Source organism: Oryza sativa, chromosome 1 (genome assembly GCF_034140825.1).
Source record: "Oryza sativa Japonica Group chromosome 1, ASM3414082v1".
NCBI classification, from domain to species: domain Eukaryota; kingdom Viridiplantae; phylum Streptophyta; class Magnoliopsida; order Poales; family Poaceae; genus Oryza; species Oryza sativa.
The window spans coordinates 41,023,271-41,045,905 of NC_089035.1; the positions used below are offsets into that span (position 1 = coordinate 41,023,271).

General features: G+C 42.4%; 2 protein-coding genes and 2 long non-coding RNA genes across 9 annotated transcripts; 3 read left to right on the forward strand and 1 right to left on the reverse strand.

Moving 5' to 3' along the window:
* Positions 1-412: 412 nt before the first annotated feature.
* On the reverse strand, positions 413-3,385 carry LOC107280201 (uncharacterized). 2 transcript variants are annotated; one of them, XR_010741376.1, is made up of 3 exons: positions 2,987-3,385; positions 2,625-2,794; positions 413-774 (listed from the first exon to the last, which is right to left on the reverse strand). It is a non-coding gene; the product is annotated as an uncharacterized lncRNA (long non-coding RNA). The 2 variants fall into 2 exon arrangements; XR_010741375.1 differs by lacking the exon at positions 2,625-2,794 and having other exon boundaries at positions 585-774; positions 2,987-3,127.
* A 1,335-nt stretch (positions 3,386-4,720) lies between these two features.
* LOC9271250 (CBS domain-containing protein CBSCBSPB1) lies at positions 4,721-8,608 on the forward strand. The gene is made up of 14 exons (XM_015784576.3): positions 4,721-5,025; positions 5,491-5,659; positions 5,749-5,881; positions 5,964-6,134; positions 6,318-6,396; positions 6,500-6,613; positions 6,687-6,753; positions 6,842-6,947; positions 7,032-7,090; positions 7,281-7,390; positions 7,478-7,611; positions 7,740-7,825; positions 7,953-8,042; positions 8,127-8,608. Exons 1-14 carry the CDS (start codon positions 4,865-4,867, stop codon positions 8,304-8,306), a joined length of 1,659 nt encoding a protein of 552 aa, XP_015640062.1. The 5' UTR covers positions 4,721-4,864; the 3' UTR covers positions 8,307-8,608.
* A 1,557-nt stretch (positions 8,609-10,165) lies between these two features.
* LOC9267008 (uncharacterized) lies at positions 10,166-12,483 on the forward strand. Of its 2 annotated transcripts, XR_010741381.1 has the most exons (4): positions 10,166-10,315; positions 10,408-10,523; positions 11,181-11,253; positions 12,016-12,483. It is a non-coding gene; the product is annotated as an uncharacterized lncRNA (long non-coding RNA). The 2 variants fall into 2 exon arrangements; XR_001548038.3 differs by lacking the exon at positions 10,166-10,315 and having other exon boundaries at positions 10,360-10,523.
* A 4,213-nt stretch (positions 12,484-16,696) lies between these two features.
* Positions 16,697-22,632, forward strand: LOC4327253 (calmodulin-binding transcription activator 4). Of its 4 annotated transcripts, none has more exons than XR_010738979.1 (12): positions 16,699-16,919; positions 17,484-17,609; positions 17,716-17,831; positions 18,130-18,218; positions 18,882-18,927; positions 19,271-19,739; positions 19,848-19,975; positions 20,205-20,908; positions 21,028-21,422; positions 21,500-21,568; positions 21,676-21,975; positions 22,143-22,632. XR_010738979.1 is itself a non-coding variant. In NM_001424578.1 (11 exons), the coding sequence occupies exons 1-11, from the start codon at positions 16,904-16,906 to the stop codon at positions 22,289-22,291; spliced, it is 2,637 nt and encodes an 878-aa protein (NP_001411507.1). In that variant the 5' UTR covers positions 16,697-16,903; the 3' UTR covers positions 22,292-22,631. The 4 variants fall into 4 exon arrangements, 2 of the variants coding, with proteins under 2 accessions (NP_001411507.1, NP_001411508.1); XR_010738978.1 differs by having other exon boundaries at positions 22,190-22,632; NM_001424578.1 differs by having other exon boundaries at positions 16,697-16,919; positions 21,028-21,568; positions 22,190-22,631.
* The last annotated feature ends 3 nt before the right edge of the window (positions 22,633-22,635 follow it).

The window sequence follows — 22,635 nt, forward strand, 5'->3', positions numbered from 1 at the left end:
AAAAAAATGCTTTGTCTAAGAACATATTTTCGCAAGTAGGCAACTAATTCACACCCACCGTCTGGAGAGTCTGGTCATTTCATTTGAACCTTGATTTTTAAAATAATTTTCTAACGTAATTTATAAAATATGTTTGAATGCTTAAAATCCTTAAGGATAGAGGACTTTGATGCTTCTCATTAAATGAGGGCTGTTTAAGGATAAGATGGGGAAAAAAATAAATGAGAGGTGGGGCTTGTGGTTCTCTAGGAATTATTATATTTATCCACAAACTTTAAATGCTTCGAATGCTTATATTTGCAGATTATGGAAGTGATAACGGATTCTCGAGTGTGTATTCTTGATACATGTTCAACACAGAGACCAGAAATTAGTCCACGTAACATCATTGTTTCATGTTGAAGCATAAATATGGATGTATTATTCCAACATTTTAAATTTTGATTAGCACACTTGTGCATGATTCCACAACCGCAATAAATACGTTTCCGTGACAATTTACACTTAATAGCCTAACAACCTACAGTATGCAGGGCCGGTCCTGACTTTTCAGGGTCCCGGTGCAGAGCCCTTAACATACTATATAATAATAATCAATACAAACGTATGCTTTATATATACGAGTAATTTTCATAGAAAATTTAGAAATAATATTTAGGTAGAAAACATTGTACATATTACCTTAAAACTTTCTTCTGCCATTTCTAGATGCGAAGTCATTGATAATAGTATTAATATCAATTTCATCCAACAATTTCTTCTCCACGAAATGGCCTGATAATTGAAAAAATAAAAGGTTTAACTTATGAATTTCACTACAATATTACAAATTTAAATTTAAATTCTTACCAATTAGTTGATCACAAGCATCTAGATGCGTACGGTTGAAGCATCTAGACCCCCGTTGTTAATTTTGGTAATTAAAAAGCGCTAATTGTGGACTAACCGTTGCTATTGAGATAATATTCTAAGTTAGGTCCACGTCATGTGTGCGCATGAATGATTATCGATGGATTAAAATTTGATGGCACGAAGCGAAGAAAAGAAAACGGTAAAACTAGTGTTTTAATTTTAAAATTGATCGAGGTAAAGGGCGATCAAATTTGCTAGTTTATTTGTTAGTTTCGCCGTACTATCAAGGGGGGTAATGACCTAGTAATAGCAAAGAGATGATTAAATTGCCACATTAGGTCATTGCATTTTCACTTGTGCTCACTTTTTCATCACACACACACACAAAATCATTTTGCCTTTCACTGGGCTTGGCCTGACCAGGGGCGGTCAGACCGGTGCCACAGTAGCGGTCTGACCGGCGTGCCCTGGCCGGTCTGACCGGCACCACAACGGTGGTCTGACCGGCGGCACATGCACGGTCAGACCGACCCCCTAGAGGCCGGGATGGTGCTGCTCGGGGTGGCCAATACAGAGCCGACGGAGCCGTATTCGGTCAGACCGAGCTGATGGCGGTCTGACCAAGCCGATGCCAGTCTGACCGCCCACTCAACTCCGGTCTGACCGGCCAGGCCGATGGGGCCCTCTGATAGCACTACAACGGCTAGTTTTCTAGCCGTTGCAGAGTAGCACGGTTTGACCGGCCACAAACCTCCGGTCAGACCGGCAGAGCACAGAGTTGGGGGATTTCGCCCCCAACGGCTAGTTTTGGTTGGTGGGAGTATAAATACTCCCCCTCCAGCAGCAAGGGGGCTCTCTTGGCACCCAATTCAATTGCATACACCCCTTGCACCTCTCTCACACCCACTTGAGTTTTGTGTTCATCCATCTAGTGTGTTAGAGGGTTGATTAGCCAAGAGTCAAGTGCATTGCTTCCATTTGTAGAGCTAGTGTGGCACTTGATTGATCATCTCCACGCCGGGTCATTGCTTGTTACTCTTGGAGGTTGCCGCCTCCTAGACGGCTTGTGGAGGAGTTGCCCGGTGACCTCTCCGAGAAGATTGTGGAGGAGGCCCGGCGCCGGTTTGTGAGTGGTTTGGAGTTTACCACCTTCAGAGTGAAGGAAGAACTACCCTAGTGATCGAGGCTTGGGTAGTCCTCTCCGTGGGCCGGCTCCCACCTTGCCCACCCCTTGACGAAGGGGGCGTGCGGTGGCTTCGTGGTTGAGCGGTGGAGTTGGGCTCGCCTCAACGAGGAGTAGGAAATCGGCGAGTTTCCGAACCTCGGTGAAAAATCTCTTGTCTCCTTGTCTCATTTGATTGTCGCATTTACATTTGTGCAATTTACATTTCTAGAGACAAACTTGAGATCATATCACCCTAGGATTGCTAAATATTGACATAGGAGTGTGATTTACTTTCCTAGAGATATAATGGAGCCACTATCACCCTAGGTTTGCAAAACATAACTTAGTTGCTTAGTTAGAGTTGCCCCTCACCAAGTCTAGCAATTTAGGTTAGTTTTGATTATGTGTCATTTAGTTTTAAATCGCCTATTCACCCCCCTCTAGTCGACATCTCGATCCTACAACGGTAACTGAGTCGAAAACACGTACTAATGCGGCTTCGTCGAAAGCCAACCTATGAGATTACATATGGAGACATACTGTTACAAATTTTCATCTTTTCAAGCAAATTAGCAATGGTGTTGGCATGTTGCACTCACGGACTCACCTGAACGGTGGCAAGCAGAAGCAAGAAGAAAGCAGCGGCTGCAGCCTGCACCTCGTGTGGTCCTGCGGAACAGCGGTTGGCGCCGGAATTGCGTTGACGATGGCATGGCGGCTTGCCGCCAACCAGTGGCGGAACCAGGATCTTCGGACGCCTAGGGCCTAAATTAAAGGCTAAAACTTGCCATGTTTTTGAACCATGCTTTTTGAATGATTTTCTTCGGACGCATAGAATGATTTTTTTGTCCTACTTCTCTTCGTCTACAAATTCAAACCAAATCTAACCGAGTAATGTGATGTACTAAAGCTAGGTTTGAGATTTGAGAAGTGAGAAAGGAAGAAGAAAGACAACAAAAAAATACTGACCTTCCACTCCCTGACTCCCGCACAACCGCAAGCCGACGCCGCACGCCGTTCATCGCCGCCGCACGGCCCGCACGCCTGCCTGCCGCCGCCGCCTCGCGCAGCCGTACCCCTGTGACCCCGCCGCTGCGCTGCACACCCGCAAGCCGTCGCCACCGCCTCGCGCCGCCGCACCGCACGCCGCCTCGCGTAGCCCCGCCGCTGCCGCCTCGCGCCGCTGCGCCCCACCGCCGTACCGCACGCCGCCTCGCGTAGCCCCGCCGCCGCCGCCTCGCGCAGCTGTGCCCCTGCCGCCGCACGCCGCCTCGCGCCGCCCTGCCCCGCGGCCGCCGCCCTATCGAGCGCCCAGCGCCGCCGCGCCCGTGCCGCTTGCAGGGAGTCAGGGAGAGTCGGAGAGAGTCTGAGAGACCGAGAAACGATTCAATGGCTAGGGTTTTCACTGGTTAGTGGGCTAATTGGCTTCGTGGGCTGTTCGGTGGAGAAGAAGAGTGGAGGCACGTCGGCCTTTTTTGGAAGGCCGAGTGTAGGGCCGGCCTACATACGAGTGGGGCTGGGCCAAGAATGTATGGAAAAATCATAAGGTATAGGTACTAATTTTTTTCCACGAGTAGGGCCCGGGCCCAAGTTGCCCTAGGCCCAGTTCCGCCCCTGCTGCCAACGATTCGCCGATGCAGGCTGCCCTAGAATTGCCTATTGATCACGCCCGTGTGAGGAGAGGTTAGAGGAGACGTGGGCGGCGGCGTAATCTCTCTGGCTAGCGACGCGGCGGTTTCTATTTTGTGATCTGTTCACGCTAGACACAGGCCTGCAGGGCAGGGGGCGGGGTGGGGCCCCTCCGAGTTGGGGGCCAGAGCGGCCGCACCGCTCGCCCCCCCCCCCCCCCCTCTCAAGGCCGGCCCTGACTGTACGCAACAAAAGTCTAATTACACGGCACGGTGCCAATATCTTTTGGTAAACATCTATATTTCAAGTGCAACAAATTAAAGCTAGACAAATTTATTCCATATTATGTACTCCGTAGAATTTATTGTCGTCTTATGTTTGAGTTAGACCGGCACCACCTCGAGCATTATACATAGAATAATACATCCTCCATCGATTTCTAAGTTCAAAATTTATTCCAAAATAAATTGATTGTAACCCTCTTACTTATCTGAATAGAGAGGTCGAGTCTCATTAGGCATACGAGAAAAATCGGAAGAATTCTTCAAAAAATTCTAGTACAAAATAAAAACAAAACTCTTGCTTTTTTAACATGTACTATTGCACAATAAATTAACGAGAACTTTGAAAAATTTAGTAAAATTCGTCTAAAAATTTCCAAGGGCTAAAAAACAATCCTAATAAATCTTGCTAAACTGCACGTAAGGGAATATTCTTGCTCAGAGCAATAAAGCAACGGCAACCGCCAAAAGATTCCGACACAAGCAAAGGAACCCAACAGTGTACTAGCAGAGGGGGATACCGTCCAAAACTACCCATCTGCCACGTGGCACCCGCCCATTGCTCGTCCACCTCACATCTCCATCGGGGCCCACCGGCAGAACCCCACGTGTACGTTTCCTCGGGTGCACGTAGCGGATGCCTCCGAATCCGATTCTTTTTTGCGCGCATCGAAACGGAAGCTCCAAATTAATTCATCTTTTTTCATCCAAAAAAGCGAGCTGAAAAAAAAAGAAAAGAAAAAGGGAAATTCCCCATTGGCTAAAAGGAAAAAAAAAATTCAGCCGCGAGCCCGCAGCCTCCGGTCGCCTCCTCCGCCATCTACTCGGAGCTCCCGGATCGAGGGGAGCGCTCGCCGCCGCCGCAGCGACCTCGCCGGATCACGGCGGCGGGGGCCGATCGATCGGAGGTCGGTCGATTGCCTTCGGCGGGTGGGAGATGGATGGCGGCGTGGGAGGCGCGCACAGCTCGCGGAGGAGCGTGTCCTCGTCGACCGGATCCAGGAGGAGGGCCGGGCCCACGGAGAACGGCCACCACGACGCCGCCGCTGCCGCCGCCGGCAGGAGGTCCTCCGCTTCCATCTCCCGCGCCTCGCAGCAGTACGGACTCCCCGCCTCGCCCTTTCTGTTTTTCTTTTTTTTTTTTGGTAGTATTACTTCTCTTGGATTGGGAGATGCTGTAGGTGGCGGAGAAGCGTGGGATTCAGGCGTTGCCTTGGGGTTGATAGTTAGGCCTTTTAGGGGGGATACTTTTATTTGGTGTCGCTTTGTTTGCAACCTAGGCTAGATTTGATCTGATGGAATAACAAAAAAGATTACGACACAGTAGCACTACGAACTAGAAAACTGAAGAATACAAATCCAATTAATCTGTTATAATGATGTATGAATGCTACTAGTAGTTTGTTGAATTTTAATTCGGTAACGCAGATAACTTCATTTACAATTTACAAGCAAGCTTGTCTTCAATATGACATGCATAACCGGTTAATAGTGCATTGATGCGAAGTGAGTAAAACCGAAATGCTAGCGGGCAGCATTGCAACTGAAGAGTATTTGCCTCAGGTCGATGACCGGGGAGAGGACCGTGAAGAGGTTAAGATTGTCCAAGGCACTGACGATTCCGGATCACACAACCGTCTACGAGGCTTGTCGGAGGATGGCTGCACGCAGGGTGGACGCTGTGTTGCTGACCGACTCCAATGCTTTGCTGTGCGGGATCCTTACTGACAAGGTGATGAGGATTTTCTTTGATGTATGTCCTCAATAGGTGTTGAATTGGAAAATTATTCATTTCTCACTCTTTTGCTAACCTCCAATCAGGACATAACCACAAGAGTAATTGCTCGCGAATTGAAGCTAGAAGAGACACCTGTTTCAAAGGTCATGACAAGAAATCCTCTCTTTGTTCTGTCTGACACACTCGCGGTCGAGGCATTGCAGAAGATGGTGCAAGGTGGGTGAAGTCCCAAACACTATCTCTGGTCCCTTGTTTGCACTTCTCTTGATTTTCCTGAGAATGTATCACTTCATTCCAGGTAAGTTCAGACATTTACCTGTCGTGGAGAACGGTGAAGTCATTGCACTGCTCGACATAGCCAAGTGCCTGTATGATGCTATTGCGCGAATGGAAAGGGCAGCCGAGAAAGGAAAAGCCATTGCTGCTGCTGTTGAGGGTGTAGAGAAGCACTGGGGAGCTTCTGTGTCTGGTCTGTACTTGATCACATTGTCCTTTTCCTCCTGATTCTGCCTGTTTTAAAAAGACATTCTGTTATGTTCCACCTGCTTCTTATATTGTCATGTATTGGTTACTTCTATGATAAACTTTACTGCCTGAAGTTTTAGGCTTTTTCTAGCATGCATTATTAACACTTTCTCCATTTACTTTGCAGGTCCTAATACTTTTATTGAGACTCTTCGAGAGCGGATGTTTAGGCCATCACTATCTACCATTATTTCTGAGAATTCAAAGTAGGTAATATCCATTCCTTTTTCAAGTTTTAGGCTTTTCCAGCATTTCAGGAATTTAAGTGCCATTGTTGAACAACTGACTTATTGCTGACAAACTTCTTAGAGTGGTGACTGTTGCACCAACTGACACAGTGTTGACGGCATCAAAAAAGATGCTTGAAGTTAAAGTAAGTTCAGCGGTTGTAGCAATTGAAAACAAGCCTGGGGGGATTCTGACGTGAGTATCTCTTCTCAGTTTAATTATACCATTTTGACTGTTGAACTAACATCTGCTATCTTTCTTACATCAGCTCTAGAGATATTTTGATGCGTGTTATAGCCCAGAATCTCCCACCTGAATCTACTACTGTTGAGAAGGTAAGGAAGTCTTAACATGGAATGTCTGCTATGTTTTTCTTAATCTCTTTAACTATCATGGCATCATGCTTGAAACTCCTTTCTACAGGTCATGACCCAGACTCCTGAATGTGCCACGGTTGACACTCCAATCCTTGATGCCCTCCATACAATGCACGACGGAAAGTTTTTACATTTGCCTGTCTTAGACAAGGGTATGTCCATGTAGTGCAATGGATTATATCTAATTTATTTATTGGAGGTCTACTAAGTTGTTGACATGTGTTGTCTATATCCAGATGGAAATGTTGTAACTGTAGTTGATGTCCTTCACATAACCCATGCTGCAATTGCAACTGTAAGTGAAAAGTTCCAGCTGCTTGATATATTTTCTCTGTGTCCTTGTGCATACAGTCTTACACAATACTCACTTTGTCAGCATGCATTGTAAAATGCTGAGAGAATGCATCACGATGTGGAACCTGTCATTATTACATGTCTTTTGCTTTCATTCTATTAAGATGGATTGAGTATCATGCTGTATGCAGGTTGGAAACAGCGCGGGATCTGGATCTGAGGCGACATCAGCTATGATGCAGAGATTTTGGGATTCAGCAATGTCCATTGGACCTCTTGATGATGATGATGACTCCAGAAGGTTAGTATCTTTGCTTATATCTTATCATTTTGATAATCTGATGGCATGGTTCTGTCATGATTTATAATTCACTTGGCATATTATCAGTGAAGGATCAACTAAAGTGGCGTCTGAGGCAACAGATGTAGGAAGATCAGCTTTTTATCCGGCTTCTGGTTTGTCCAACACATTCGGGTTCAAGATTCAAGACAAACAAGGCAGGATGCACAGATTTAACTGCGGTATGCATCTTAGTTTCATGCCAACAGGGAATTGTGTTATCAATGTTCTTTCTGCCCTTCCTTTTGTTGTATTTCTAATTATTTATATTGTATCCTTGGTTTCATGTGTGATATGCTTCAAACTTCAGAAACGAGCAGCTTGACAGAGTTGATAACCAGCATTCTACAGAGGCTTGGCGATGACATCGATAGAAAAAACCTACCACAAATTTTGGTAAGGACTCAGCTCCCTCCTCAACATGTACCCACACAGGCAGTACCAGTATGATAACTCCCTTCCTCGAAAAGAAAGTATGATAATTCTCTAAGGCTTCCTTTTCTTTCGTTACACCATGTGGCAGTATGAAGATGAGGATCATGATAAGGTCATACTTTCATCGGACAGTGACCTTGTAGCTGCTGTGGACCATGCAAGGCAAATCGGTTGGAAGGTAATTCTCTTTCAGTTTAAGATAGTAGTTCTTTTCCCCTCCCCTGCCAGCCAAACGGTGCTCATCTCTGACCCCATCTTGCAGAGCTTGAAGTTGCACTTGGATTACGCCGGTGTTGGTCGCCGGAAGAGAGGCGGTGGTGGCACTTCAGACTTCGAGTACGCTGGAAAGGATGCGTGGGCTTCAGCCTACAGCGCTGTGGCTGCAGGAGCAGCTCTTGTTGCAGGCCTTGGCGTGATGGCTTACCTGAAGAGAGCAGGCTAGGCTTGCAGCTTTGCAGTTGCAGATGCAGATGCAGATGAGGCTTTCATCTTGTGATGATGATGATACGAAATGTTACAGAATCAAATTTGAGCAGATTGGTGTGTAAATTAATTCTTGTGGGGAAAAAAATCTGTAATAATCTCACGGCAGCGGATGGCTGCCTACATATAATGACGAAATTTTCCGGTGGCTAAAAAAATGTCTGGTATTCAGCTTGTATCGCCACTGTACAATGAAGCAAATGCTCTGTACTATGTGTTGGGACAGTGTGAATTCTTTTGCCGTTTGCTCGTTTGACAACACACCATGTGTCCGTCTGCAAATTCAAAGCCCTTCTGGCAAAAACAATGGAACGAGGCCTATAATAACTGGTGTTGGTAGTAACAATTTGCAGCAGCTATTCAAGTACAGATGTTTCATGTAAATGCACAGAAATGTATATGGTTGATCTGATCGATTCGTTGGAAAGGCGTTATGTCGTGTGACCGGCGCCATTGCCGCCGGTGGCATTCATGATTCATTCATTCATTGGGCGCATCATGCATACGCAGACTGGCTGGTCGTCGTCGTCCGGCGAGTTCGACGCCGGCGCGGCCATGGATCTCGTCGAATAATTGTCGACATGGCAGGATGGAGAGTTTAATGCCGTGCGTAATTAAGGCCTGGTTTACTTCTCTAAATTTTTTTTCCCCAAAAACATCACATCGAATCTTTAAACATATGCATAGAGCATTAAATATAGATTAAAAAAACTAATTGCACAATTAGAGGGAAATTGCGAGACGAATCTTTTAAGCCTAATTAGTCTATGATTAGCCATATGTGCTAATGATAGATTAATTAGGCTTAAAAGATTTGTCTCGCGGTTTACAGGCGAGTTATGAAATTAGTTTTTTATTCGTGTTCGAAAAACTCTTTCGACATCCAGTCAAACATTCAATGTGACACCAAATTTTCTTTTCACAAACGCCCTAAATGCGGGGTCCGATCGAGATCGACCAATCCGAGGTCGTCTCCAGACACACTCTGTACGTGAGTTCTGAATGATGCATTAAGCGTGTGTGCATGGGTGGGTATCGGAGAGATTAAAGAGGATCGCAGAATGCTCGCACCACAGCGATTCTGCGGTTTTTTGGCTGGCGTGTTCGCTTCCTATGATGTCCACGTCGCCCGGCGCTGGAAGTGGCGTTTTTGCAAAAAAGTCCTCCATCGGAGAGATTAAAGTGGACCGCAGAATGCTCGCACCACAGCGATTCTGCGGTTTTTTGGCTGGCGTGTTCGCTTCCTGTGATGTCCACGTCGCCCGGCGCTGGAAGTGGCGTTTTTGCAAAAAAGTCCTCCATTTATTTGGTAATAGCTGTTAGGTCCTCATCGTATGGGCTGTGTGTTGTGTATTTTTATGTAAAGGCCCTCTACGTCCTGCTATATTTATGTGAAGGAGGTGAAATTCTAAATATAGGATCGTGCTTTGAAAAAGAGAAAGTAAGGGGGTTTTATGCAAAAGAAACCACTCCTATCCCCTCCCTTCCCAGAAACCCTAGCCGCCACTGTTCCCCACCGTTCTCTCGCTTTCTCCCCTCCCTTGCGCGACGGCGCCGCATCGTCTTCCCTCCCCCTACTTCTCCTCGCCGCCGACGGCTTCCCCTCGCGCTCTCCCCGTCGTCCCCCATCTCCTGCCCACCCCTATCCCCTTCACCCTCTTCCGAGTCAAGCAGAGGAGAGAGAACCCACGCCTCCTAGACTCACGAACCAGTCGCCGCCTCCGTTCTTATTGTTTTCTCTTTTTCCCCTATTTCTCTCTACCTGGGGAGGTGACTCTACCATTGCGCCGCCGTAGTTGGTGGTGGTAGCCTAGCTGGGGTGGCGATGGAGGCGGGAGACGGTTCATGGACTTGCGGCGGCGACGCCTACGACCGTCGAGCTCGGGTACCCATGGACCGCCGGCGCTTCCATTGGAAGGGCATGAGCCATCAGTGCTAAGCTCCAATGCTGATTAGGAAGAATCCCATGTAAGCCATCAGTTCTTGAGCCCAAGCTGCTAGATCTCCTTTTCCCCTGTATTCCTACACTGTCACGCATGTTCTGCTTGCAATGCGAGGAGGCTTGGGATGACCGCCACAGCGGCTGCGAAGGAGCCACTTCCCGAGCAGTCGTGCCATGATCGATAAGAGTGATCGATGGATGCGAGCATATGGTGTCCATTGTGCAGTCGTGCAGGTATTTACCCTTCCTTCTCTTCGATTTGGTTTTCCCTACTCATATATCTGTCTGTTAATCTTCAAACTTTTCTGACGCAATTTTGGAATAGAAAATTTTACCGCTTATCTAAGCCCATTTTCTGGATGAACCTTTCTAGAATAAATTTTCTTGAATTGATTTGACTAACCTGATAATTCATTCTAATTTGACCAAAGACTGCACCACGGCTGTGCCGCGGGAGGTACACAACTGAATTTATTTTTTGGTACCGACCATTTTCTGATAGGCAACATTTGAAGTTGCAGTATCTGCATTATTAAAGCGATCAACTATGTTTCAGAACTCATTATCTAAAAGCTATCTTTCAGAACTGTTATTAGGACTTCTTGGACCTTACTGGACTGTAAGGTGCTTTGGATTAATCGCCACTTCATTTAGTGGATCATTTCATCCCTGATTTTTGGACACTACTGAACTGCTATCTTGCTAAGTGCTTTGGAATTATGCTGGTCATTTCATTCAATCTCATGAATAAATGGCTGCATTGAGTACTAGGTTGTGCTTTAAAACCCACCTCGCAAGGTGCTAGCCTGGTTGAGCAGCTTTGAGAGTTAGACACTGGTTGTGGCGTGCTAAGTTCTGCATAAGGGAAATTTTGCAACTCTGTTTGTGCAGAGAACAGGAGATATTGGATTTTGGGTTGACGAATTCACTTCGTTGTCCAAGCAACACTATTTGATCTCTTCAGGTTTTCTGTCCTCAATCATTCTACCATTTATTCCTTGCTATTTTGTTTGGTTATCTAGCTAGCAATTAAAATTTGTGCCCTTCTATAATTTTGTCAAATGATGGAAACTCCTATTCTAATTTTCTAGCACTGTTGGATCTGGGTTTGGCAAAGTTCCATTTTCCACTGTTTGTTGGTGATTACTCCAATACTATCTAATCATGTTCTTATTTAGTGAAAAAATGATGCTGCCATCACACCACCTGCAAACTAAATCAGGGTAGCGATTCAGTCTATATAAATATAGGTGTATGTTTCCCAGATTCAAATCTTTGTGACCTAGATAATGGTGAAGTATGCTTATCCAATTGAATCAACCTAAAATGAGATTATGTTTTATGTGTGATGGTTGAAAGAAACTTACTCCTTTCTCCATCTAACTTATTGATATGAAGTGCAATCCTAACAAACACGTCTACAGTAACCTAGCAGAAATTATATGTGATTTTCATATGAACTATTCTAGCAAGAAGGAGAGCATGTAGTTGGTTGATATGAAGTAATGCTTTAGTGTTGTGCGTTGACAAGTGAGGTTAATCAATCTTTGGAAATGTGAGAATTGCCAGTTAGCTTTAAGCTTTCTTTGAATTCCTTGACAAATGCATGTTTTTAAATATAGTGCGGGTATCGCTACATAGTTGCCAACACAATAACAAATCAACTGACATAAGAATTTGGTGCACGAATTAGATTATCTCATCCTTTTATTTTGTTTATTGTCAGGCTTTCCCTATAAATTAATTGACAGGAGGAAGAAATCACAGGTGGTTTACCAATTTCAATGACATTTTATAGTTCATTAAAGAATTGAACTTCTATATGGTAGCCGGGCAAATGGCAGGGATGTTTCTTTCTCTACACCTGTATCTTGGCTGATCATTTAGTTTACTAGGATCATTTAGTTTCTTTCTGTATATATATGCTGTTAAGTGCTCTATGAAGCATAATAAGTTCTCATGGCTTCTGGATTTACACTTAGCTGATTTTATCTCGCAGAATTCAACAATTTTTTTTTATCGTCGCATAGATGTAAGATTTCAGGTTCTGTGATGGTCACAAACTTCAGAATTCAAGTTGTATTAGCCTATGTTGGAACGAAGACCTTCAGAAGAACTATATGTAATATAAACGGTGTAAATGATGTAAATGTTGTGACACTTAGTCTTTCCAACTATATTCTTTCAATGCTTACCGAATATGTGAACAATTGATTAATGTTTCTCTGCCTGTTATAGCTCCAATATGCATTTTATTGTCAACCTGTCTTCTAAAACAAACCCTGCACTATCAGCTCAACTAAAATATGCTCCCACAATTCTCCTTAGTTATTTTCTTCTTTCAAAGCGAACGCTAGGGCGCCACGAGGCGCGCCATAAGTTCTAGTATCATGAATGGATCGAACAGACATGCTTGCTGCCTGTCAGAGATCTAGTGTCCGTAGCGATGGCTGTACTGCCAAGTGTACATATGACTCAGGAGCTGGAGCAGTAGCGGAGCCAGAAAGATTTTTAAGCCCGGAGAAAACTCAACAGCTAAAATTTCTATGGTCAACCTTTCAACAACTACAGGTACAGTGAGAACGTTTGACAATGAGCCCGGGCAGCTGACCGTGGTAGTTGGCGGTGGCTTTATCGCTGTAGGCTTTGCCTCTAAAATCATGTTTAAATTTTGTTAAAACACCATGTAATTTTTATGGAAAACCAACACTCTACTATTTTAACCGTGGGCTTTAGTAATTTTTGGCTCCGACATTGTATATATATACTGATACACTTTACAGGTAGGAGTACTAGGTTTTTAATCTGTCCTCCTACCAACCGTACTACCATTACTATACATATGTGTATCTTGTGGTCTCTCACTGTTTGATTATATATGCATGATTGATCCTAGTCAAGTGTACCAACTTATAGCTGCTGACCTGTAATTGTAAGCAGCGCAGAGGCATGCAAAGTTAATCGGCTTCAGAGGCATGCAAAGTTAATCTGCTTTAGGCCATTCCCAACCCAAGACACTAGAGTAATAGACATAATTTCTATAAACTTCACATCATCAAGAAACTAGTACTAGACAATACTCTTTCAATACAAACACCATTATTCCATACTTAAATTTAATACTACTTATCTCACATGATATCTTGGATATTGTGTAGAAACCATGTCTCATGTAAGACATGGTTTCCTTCTCATTCCTCATTTATTCACTTGCCACATCGTTTTTTATTCTAGGTGGCAGCAGTTTATTTAATGCTATAGACATCATCCTAGTTATTGGGTTGGGAATGGCCTCAGAGGCATGCAAAGTTAATCTGCAAAACGAAGACAAAACAAAGTTAATACCGTACCATACTGGAAGACAAAAACGAAGCTGGTAATTAACAGTAAAATTAATCTGCTTCAGACTTCAGAGGCATGCAAAGTTAATTAGTACTAGGAGTAATGTAACCTGCTTGGTAATTCAGCACCGAGATGGCTGCCTTCTGAAGTTCTGAAAACCAATCGATCGGAGTATTTTTACAGTCCTGAGCGAGCACTGATCATATAAGAACCGTTTGAATTGGAATAGCTCGTGTTCTACTCCGTAGTACGATTCACGGATTCAGACAGAGGCTGTCAAGCATTACTGCTGGTCTGCTTTGAATTTTCATAATTTTTGTTTGTAGCAGAATGAATATGCTGCAAAGCTCCAGTTTTTTTTGGTCATCATGGATTTATTATTGCTGGACCACTGCAACTCTGAAGTTCAGACACTGTGACAACGACAACAACGAGGACGATGATGCATGGTCATTAACTGCCTGATACCAATATTCGCTAGAGACAGATAGAGAGAGAGAGAGAGAGAGATGCCAGTAAAAGCTTATGAAGATTCATTAGCCAGTTTGTTCGAAGAAAAAAAACGCGCGTAGTTGTATAACCAATTGTTTTTCTCGTGGAACATAATCAACATATGTTTTAGTTTCTTAAGAAGTTCTAGAAAATATATCAGTATAAGAAACACGAAAATCCTCTTCTTTTTTTTACGAAGCTTATATGGATAGAGCATAAAAAAAAGATTACAACCCTATGACACTATAACCAGGAAAATGAAAAAAAGTATACCATCACTCACACACCGACAGCGTCAAACAGCACCAAATACAAGTTCAAATTAGATTGTCCCAAAAATATTATGTTTTTTTTGAATGGATATGATTCTAGTGCCCCCTCTTTTTGTCCAAATGAATCCAAAGGATGTGGTAGGTTACACTTAATATACGTAACAAATTAAAGGAGGCAAAAACAAAAGGCTAGTCCTTTTCAAGGGCTAAATTATTGAAAAGAGTGAGTACGGCTAGAAATTCTTCCGATGATGCCTTGTCAGGGAGGGCGCTCACACGTGCATGTGGAACCACAACATCATGACATGTGTGAACTTGTGCTTGCTCGACTATGTTTTCAGGCCTTGTTTAGTTCCCAAAATAAAAACTTTTAACCCATCATATCGAATGTTTAGACATATGTATGGAGTATTAAATATGGAAAAAAAACCAACTACACAGTTTGCGTATAAATTGCGAGACGAATCTTTTAAGCCTAATTGTACCATGATTTGACAATATGGTGCTACAGTAAATATTTGCTAATGACGGATTAATTAGGCTTAATAAATCTGTCTCGCAGTTTTCTGGTGGAATATGTAATTTGTTTTGTTATTAGACTACGTTTAATACTCCCTCCATCCACAAAAGTTACACCTATTTCACATTTGAGTTTTTCCAAATAAGTTGTTCCTATTTGTAGTCTTTATACGTTCAAGACTTGAATGAAGAGATAAATTAAATGTTTTATTAGAATCCAAGAAGTCATCTAAATACTCATTGGTTGCATGCTTGCATTTACTCCTTGATTTTGTAACATCCAAGGTGATTTAATTTCTTTTTAGTCTTGGTGTCAAAAGTAATATGTGTAACTTTTGTGGATGGAGGGAGTATACTTTTAATGTGTGTCCGTATATCTGATGTGACGACTGTAACGTCCCCCGCCTTCCCCCAGGCCGGGCCGGGCCCACTTACATCTGATAGCTTTCATAGGTCATAGACTGCCCTCACAGACCAACACATGTCTTTTCTGCACACTTTGTCCTCACTCGTGTGCTCCCGGGAAGAATTTCCCGGTCGGTCATCCATCCCAAATTGCTCCAGGCCAAGCACGCTTAACCCTGGAGTTCTTTGGAGATTGGCTTCCGGAAAAGAAGTTGCAACTTGATATGAGTATTCTATTAATTCTATTAAGCCCTAGGCCGGGACGTTACAACGACCAAACCTAAAATTTTTTCCCAATTAAACAAGACCTCAGTACCTGAATCAAAATTGTTTATATAAAAATGTAAGGCATATAGGTATTACTAACATACCAATAATTAATGTTTCAATGCTCGCATATATTTGTAACCTATAAAAAGTAGGGGTATTGAATGTTTGTTGGCAAATGAGTTTGAGGAAAGATATCCTAACTACATAAGGGCAAGATTTAATGCTAGCCATATATTCATTTCACCTCATTTAATCCTAACCATCTATTCGTTTCTATTATTTTCTAATCCTACCTCTCGTAATCCATTTGTCAAACAAGCCATAAAATAGTAATTAAAAAAAACATACGCATCACAGGTAGCCTTAAAAATAAGCCTTACATTTTTATACGAGAACTCTTATAAGTATATATTACAATTAAGAGATGGTATACACTATCATGGTTTATATAAACTGCATTTCATTACTTGGCTCAAAAGAACTGCAACAATTTTGCAAAGTTTGAGATATACCATCGGTATCTCAATAATATGTAGGACCCACATAAGTCAATGACATGTGGGTCAGGATGGTATATCTTAAATTTTGTAAAATTATAATGGTATGGTTCAAATTTTCCCAATAATATAATTAATTTATAGCAGGAGGAGTGCAGGAAACACACATGCTCTTCCTCCCTTCTCAGATAGAGAATGGTCGTATCCTAATCGAGTACACACTTAGAAGTTTATTGAGAAATAATTAACTATTTACCACTCTTATAAGTGATGATAAATTATTTACCACTGGACCTATGTATTATAGACACGTGAGGTCCTATGTGTTATAGACAGTGAGTGACAAATAATTAATTGTACATATTAGAAGTAGTATAAAGTTAATGTCCCGTTTATTAAAGCATCTGCTTTACCATCAACACTGCCCTTTTTGGCTTGGAGCACTCTGCATCCGCTATACATTATTGTTCTGCTTTACTCCACTATTTTATTGTTATGAGAGGAACATGTGTGAGTATTTTCTACTAATGATGTCGGCTTAAATTAGTACTAAAAAATTGTGTGTATTTAGTACTAGTACTAAAAAAGAAGTTCAACTAACTGCTCTCTACTGTGTCGCTGTGGTTCTCTGACGAAAATGCCACTCACTTTCCCCACACGCGTTCGTCACTCCAAGCTCGATGTCTCTCCCCCGCCGCTTTGGATCAATCGTCAGCGACTCACCATTCGGCGACTCGGCCATTGACAGCGATAGTCGCACGGGTTCTTGCTTATTTGGATCCGTTCTTCCGGGGAGCGAGCTAACCGGGCGAGCGAGATGCAGCACCAGCAAGGTAAGGGCTGGTTCTTGGGTGCCTCGATCCATACTTGCAATCTTTCGTTGCTTATATGTGATTCTTGCAGCTAAGTTTGGTTCTGAGTAACCGGGCTGGTGGGTTAGGGTTTGGGGGAAATCAAGAAGGCGCAAGTGGTCCATATTTTCTTGGTAAATTGTTAGGACTATTAGTTTGGAATGTACTGCTGCTTTCGTAGTTCATGTTCTTACAAGTTAGTGCGATTACTGTTGAATGAACGATTTGATTCAAGGGGAGACTTGGAAAGGGGGAGGACAGGGGGTTTAAGGTCGATGAAATTCGTCAAATTGCTTGATTTCTATTGCGGGAGATGACCGTGAATTTCTTGTTAGGTACTCAGTCGCTGTAGAGTAGTTGTAGGTGCATCAATTTATTGGTGCTGCATAGGCAATCAGTTCATATTTAATGTTTGTTTTTTTTTGGGTATGGTCGATGATTCAGTGAATGCTTTATATTATGATCCTTGAGTCATTGTCATATGCTGTGAATGCCTTCGATATCTCCGAGTAGTAAAGATTGTTGCTCTTTGTTTTACCTTCTCAGGATTTGATACACACAGGCTACACCAGGAAGTAAAATCGCGGTGGTTAAAGCCTAAAGAGGTTCTGCAGATATTGCAGAATCATGATCGGTTCATCATCACACATAAGACTCCTCATAAGCCACCGAGTAATAAAGTTCTTTGGGTTTAGCTTCTGAGATACTTGTTTCAAGCTTGCACTTACTTCGTTTTAGCCCTGAATACCCCTTTACCGAGTCGATTCTGGAACTGCAGGTGGTGCTTGGTTTCTTTTCAACCGTAGAGTTCTTCGGTACTTCAGAAATGATGGGTATGAATGGCGAAAAAAGAAGAATGGGAAGACTATTGCTGAAGCCCATGAGCGCCTTAAGGTTTGCTTTGCACACTCATGTTTTGTTGAACAGTCAGTCATGTTATGATGTAGGTAAAAGATTTTTCTGAAGTAATCAAATTGGTATTTAAGCCAACAAGTAGTCAAAAGAAAAAAAAATGTTTCTAATTCATAGTATGCTCAAAGTCAAAGGGATCGTCTCTGTGGCAAGACAATAGGTCAATGTCTATTATGACTGTTGCTGTTAGGACTGAACCAGATAAAGTGGATAGCAACCGGCAATCAGCATTATGGCATATAATTAATATGTTTTTCTCATTTAACACTGGAAATTTCAGGTTGATAATGTTGATGCACTGAATTGCTACTATGCACACGCAGACAAAAACTCTACATTTCAGAGGCGTATATATTGGATGCTTGATCCGTAAGAACTATTTTTACTTGCGCAAGAAAGTATTTTATACATACTATGCCATCCTTTTACAATTTTCAAAGGTTTTACATGGAATTCTGTCATGTTCCATACTTTTTGTAAAATATAGCTGTTTTTTTCTTAGAGCACAACCAATAACAAAAATTTGTTGGCCATGCGCATGTTACTCATGGAGGAACTTATATCACGCTACGCATAGCGCTTTTTTTTTTTTGGAGCAAGTCTTGTTTACAAGCTATCTATGTTGAGATCTCCATGTATTTGTGTTACTTGAATCACATTCTTGAGAGACTGCACCCTTTCCTATGGATTCTCTAAAAAAACATTTTCTTCTAGATATATTATAATTTGTACTATTCAGTATTCTGCAAGGATTGTAGACATTTTCTGATGTTGCAAAATGCTGTAAGAAATCATCTTTGCGTTCCATTCCTGGCGCTGCATTTCCTAAACTAATGAATTTGATACACTGTTGGTCTTGTTCCTTGTCCTAAACGATGAGTTCTAACAAAAATGAAAAAATATTTCTGCTGTTCGTTATGTTCTATGACATTTTTGTTTTATTAAATACTGTTGGATAATACTTAAACCAACTTACACCATAATTTTTCGCCAGGCTGAACTTACACCATAATGAGCAATTTGTCTTTGCAGGGCTTATGATCACATAGTTTTTGTCCACTACAGAGATGTTCAAGAGGTCAGCCTCCTTGTTTTGCATTCCTTTTATTAATGTGCATCTGCAATTCATGGTGGATCACCAATTACTTCGCTTTACTAGGCACAGATATGTATCCACTTCAGCTGTCAGCAATTTGACAGGCCAAAACTGGACTTGGATATATCTTTGAACATATCAGATTATTTAATCACCAGCACCAAGCACCTATGATTTGAATTTGACAGTGTGTACTCTCTCACCAATTAACTCAATTAGTCGCATACCAGGCTAGCACATGTAATGTTGTTGTTGTGATTGGAGGCACCCCAATTAAATTTTGGCATCTCATGGGCCACACCTTTATTTGTTGATTGCTTATCAGGGCAGCATTTCAGTATCAGCACTGAATGATTCATCAACATCCAATCAGAATGGCAGTGGTAGCAGAGCTGAGGCTCAAAGTTCACCCGGATTGACTAGCGAGCTATTTGCCCCATGTCTTAATTCATGCAGTCCAGGATCTGCGGAAGAAGTTAGTTCCCAGATTATGGCCATAAACAACGAAACAAATAGCGTTAGTCAACCTGATTGGGTTCAACATTGTAATCAGGCAGCGCTGCGAAAACTTAAGGTGCAGCTGAGTCTGGAAGATAGGGAAGATCATGATGTCGATGCCAAAGATATTCCATCAAACAGTGAACCTATCACTGTGTATGGGATTCAGAATGAAGAACCAGGCACTTGTAGAAATCTTGCAGATGTTTTTAGTGGACTGGAGTTCAGCAAAGAAAATCATCCTGAAGAAACCGGACTCCCTTTTTCCAGCACTATTGATGTGCTGAAAAATTCAGGTGCAATAATGCCGCTCATTCCAATTCTTCCATTGACAATTACTATTTTAGATACAGTGGTCATCTATCTAAATATGTAATTTTTTGCATGAATGTCTTCTTGCTTAGACACTTGGTTGGAGGAGGATCAGATTGAAGCAATTCTGCATTCAGCATCTATGATAGTGACTGAAAACCAATGGTTCAATATTCGTGAGGTTTCCCCAGAATGGTCCTATTGTTCTGAAAGTACAAAGGTACCATATGATGGTAGACATTAACATTCTAGATTAAGCTATGCATCTTACCTTCTTCATGTGGCATTTAAGACTATATATACATTATGAGCATTCATGAAATTCGAGTTCATATATTGCCACAATGACAGAAGTCTTGTCCATTTGGTTAATCTTGTTTTGAGACAATCTGCCAGTGGTATTGCAGGCTACAGAAATTAATTGGAGATCTATAAAAAATGTAATGCAGGTTATCATTGCAGGAGACTTCCTTCGTGATCCCTCTCATGGTTCATGGGCAATAGTATTTGGCGATGTTAAGGTACATGCAGAAATTGTTCAGCAAGGTGTCATTCGTTGCCATACTCCATGCCTTGATGCTAGAAAAGTGACAATGTACTTGATTGATGAAAATGAGAAAGCCTGCAGTGAAGCACGACAATTCGAATTCCATAATAAGCCTACCAAAAGTGTGGTTTGTGAGAACAGGAAACCCTGCAGAGAAGTACATGAATCTGAACTCCATCAGAGGCCTACTGAAAGCAACAATGAGCTATTGTTGCTTTTTAACTATGCTCAGTTGCTTTTCGATGGTCATGTTTCTGAGCAATTTTTAAAGTTTGGCTTGCCATTCCCAAATCTTGAATGCGGACTCCAAGTTAGCCCATCTGAAATTATGAAGGGGGCATCTGAGCGGCTGAACCGTGACACCGCAGTAAATTGTGTCATGGAAGTACTGCTTAACAACAAGTTTGAAGAGTGGCTGTTTTCTAAATATGAACAAAATAGTGAAGGGAATCATTTTCTCCCTAGGCAATACCATGGTGTTATACATACAATTGCTGCCTTGGGGTACAACTGGGCTTTGAAACTTCTGCTTAATTCAGGTGTACTTGTAAACTACCGTGATGCAAATGGATGGACTGCTTTACATTGGGCTGCACGATTTGGCAGGTATTTGAAGCTTTGTATGCTAAATGTAAACCCTAGCATAATTTGGAGAAGTTGACTCCTTGTGCCAACTTCTGCTAATCTGATTTTCTCCTGTCTTGTTCATGATAAAAAACCAACAGGGAAGAGACGGTAGTGCTCCTTCTTGATGCAGGTGCCGCAGCTGGTGCACTGTCAGACCCAACAGCACAAGATCCTGCTGCCAAAACACCTGCTTCAGTAGCTTCTGCATATGGTTTCAAGGGCCTTTCTGCGTATCTTTCAGAAGCAGAACTAATAGCTCATCTTCATTCTCTCGAATCAAAAGAAAACGGGTCTTCTGGAGATCAAATATCAAGAGTTGTGGGCAGAATATCAGACACATCTGCCCATGCACAAAGTGGTAGCGATGATCAGCTTGCACTGAAGGAATCCCTAGGAGCTATGCGATATGCTGTTCAAGCTGCCGGGCGCATACAAACTGCCTTCCGTATTTTTTCCTTCAGGAAGAAACAACAAGCAGGTCTTCAGAATAGAGGTAACCACATTATATCCATTCGTGAGGTAGGTGCTGCTTCACACGGTATGCTTGAGAAAGCCGCGTTATCTATCCAGAAGAACTTCAGGTGCTGGAAGAAACGCAAAGAATTTCTGAAAATACGCAAAAATGTCATCAAGATACAGGTGAGTAACATTTGCAGAAATAGCTAGAATGTATTCTGTTGCATTATTTGTTTGAAGTCTTTTGAAGGTTTTGTACAGCTGATATAGTACTCCCTCTTTTATGATAGGCGCGTGTCAGAGCTCATCAACAACATAACAAGTACAAGGAGTTACTTCGAAGTGTGGGCATCCTTGAGAAGGTCATGCTTAGATGGTACCGAAAGGGTGTTGGTTTACGAGGATTCCACCCTGGGGCAATAGCAATGCCAATCGATGAAGAGGACGAAGATGACGTAGCCAAGGTTTTCCGGAAGCAAAGAGTGGAAACAGCTCTCAACAAAGCTGTTTCAAGGGTATCATCGATCATCGACAGTCCTGTCGCGAGACAGCAATACCGAAGGATGCTCAAAATGCACAAACAAAACAAGGTGAGATTACAAACCTTGCAAACCATTCAATATGATTCAATTAAAGTTTGAATTAACATACTTGGTTCTATAGCAAAACCTCGCTCTACGGAAAACATTTCGTGCAAGTAAAATGTACACAAAATTTCAACGTTGGCTCACTGAAATGTTCCTTATTCCAATCACAGGATGATGATGAAAAGTAGGACTGAAATGTTCCTTTTTCCAATCACAGGATGATGATGAAAAAGTAGAAGTTTCTCCAGCATCTCATGTTTATGGCAGTGGCAGTCATCACATGTGTTGGCTAAGCCACAACAACAAAGCAATGCACTAGCTGGCCAGTATTGCCATGTCCGACCTTGTTAAATGATCTGACGAGCAGTTGGCCTTATGAAGAACAGTAAATCCTTGGCGATTCACTGTGCAGCGAATCCTGAAAAACCAGAGGAATTTATCGATGATCCAGTACCATCACTGGTTCTTCTTGCCCTTGCTCTGAAAAAATGTGTTTTACCTTTTGTACATAAGAAAAATCATGTGCAAAGCTGACTCTTGGCCAATATTCAGAAAAGGTGTACCCTCTTTGCATTTGTTACCCTTGTGTATATGGTAATGAATGTGTGGTGAATCTTTAAAGTGAAGCTTATTGCGAATGAGAGTACCCGATCTTTTGCACAT

Coding starts and splice junctions, on each gene's coding strand:
- LOC9271250 (XM_015784576.3), top strand. CDS start 4,865: ATGGATGGCGGCGTGGGAGGCGCGCACAGCTCGCGGAGGAGCGTGTCC. Junction 6,754..6,841: donor AATCTACTACTGTTGAGAAG/GTAAGGAAGTCT, acceptor TCCTTTCTACAG/GTCATGACCCAGACTCCTGA. Junction 7,826..7,952: donor AAAACCTACCACAAATTTTG/GTAAGGACTCAG, acceptor ACCATGTGGCAG/TATGAAGATGAGGATCATGA.
- LOC4327253 (NM_001424578.1), top strand. Junction 20,909..21,027: donor TGGGCTGCACGATTTGGCAG/GTATTTGAAGCT, acceptor AAAAACCAACAG/GGAAGAGACGGTAGTGCTCC. Junction 21,569..21,675: donor AAAATGTCATCAAGATACAG/GTGAGTAACATT, acceptor CTTTTATGATAG/GCGCGTGTCAGAGCTCATCA.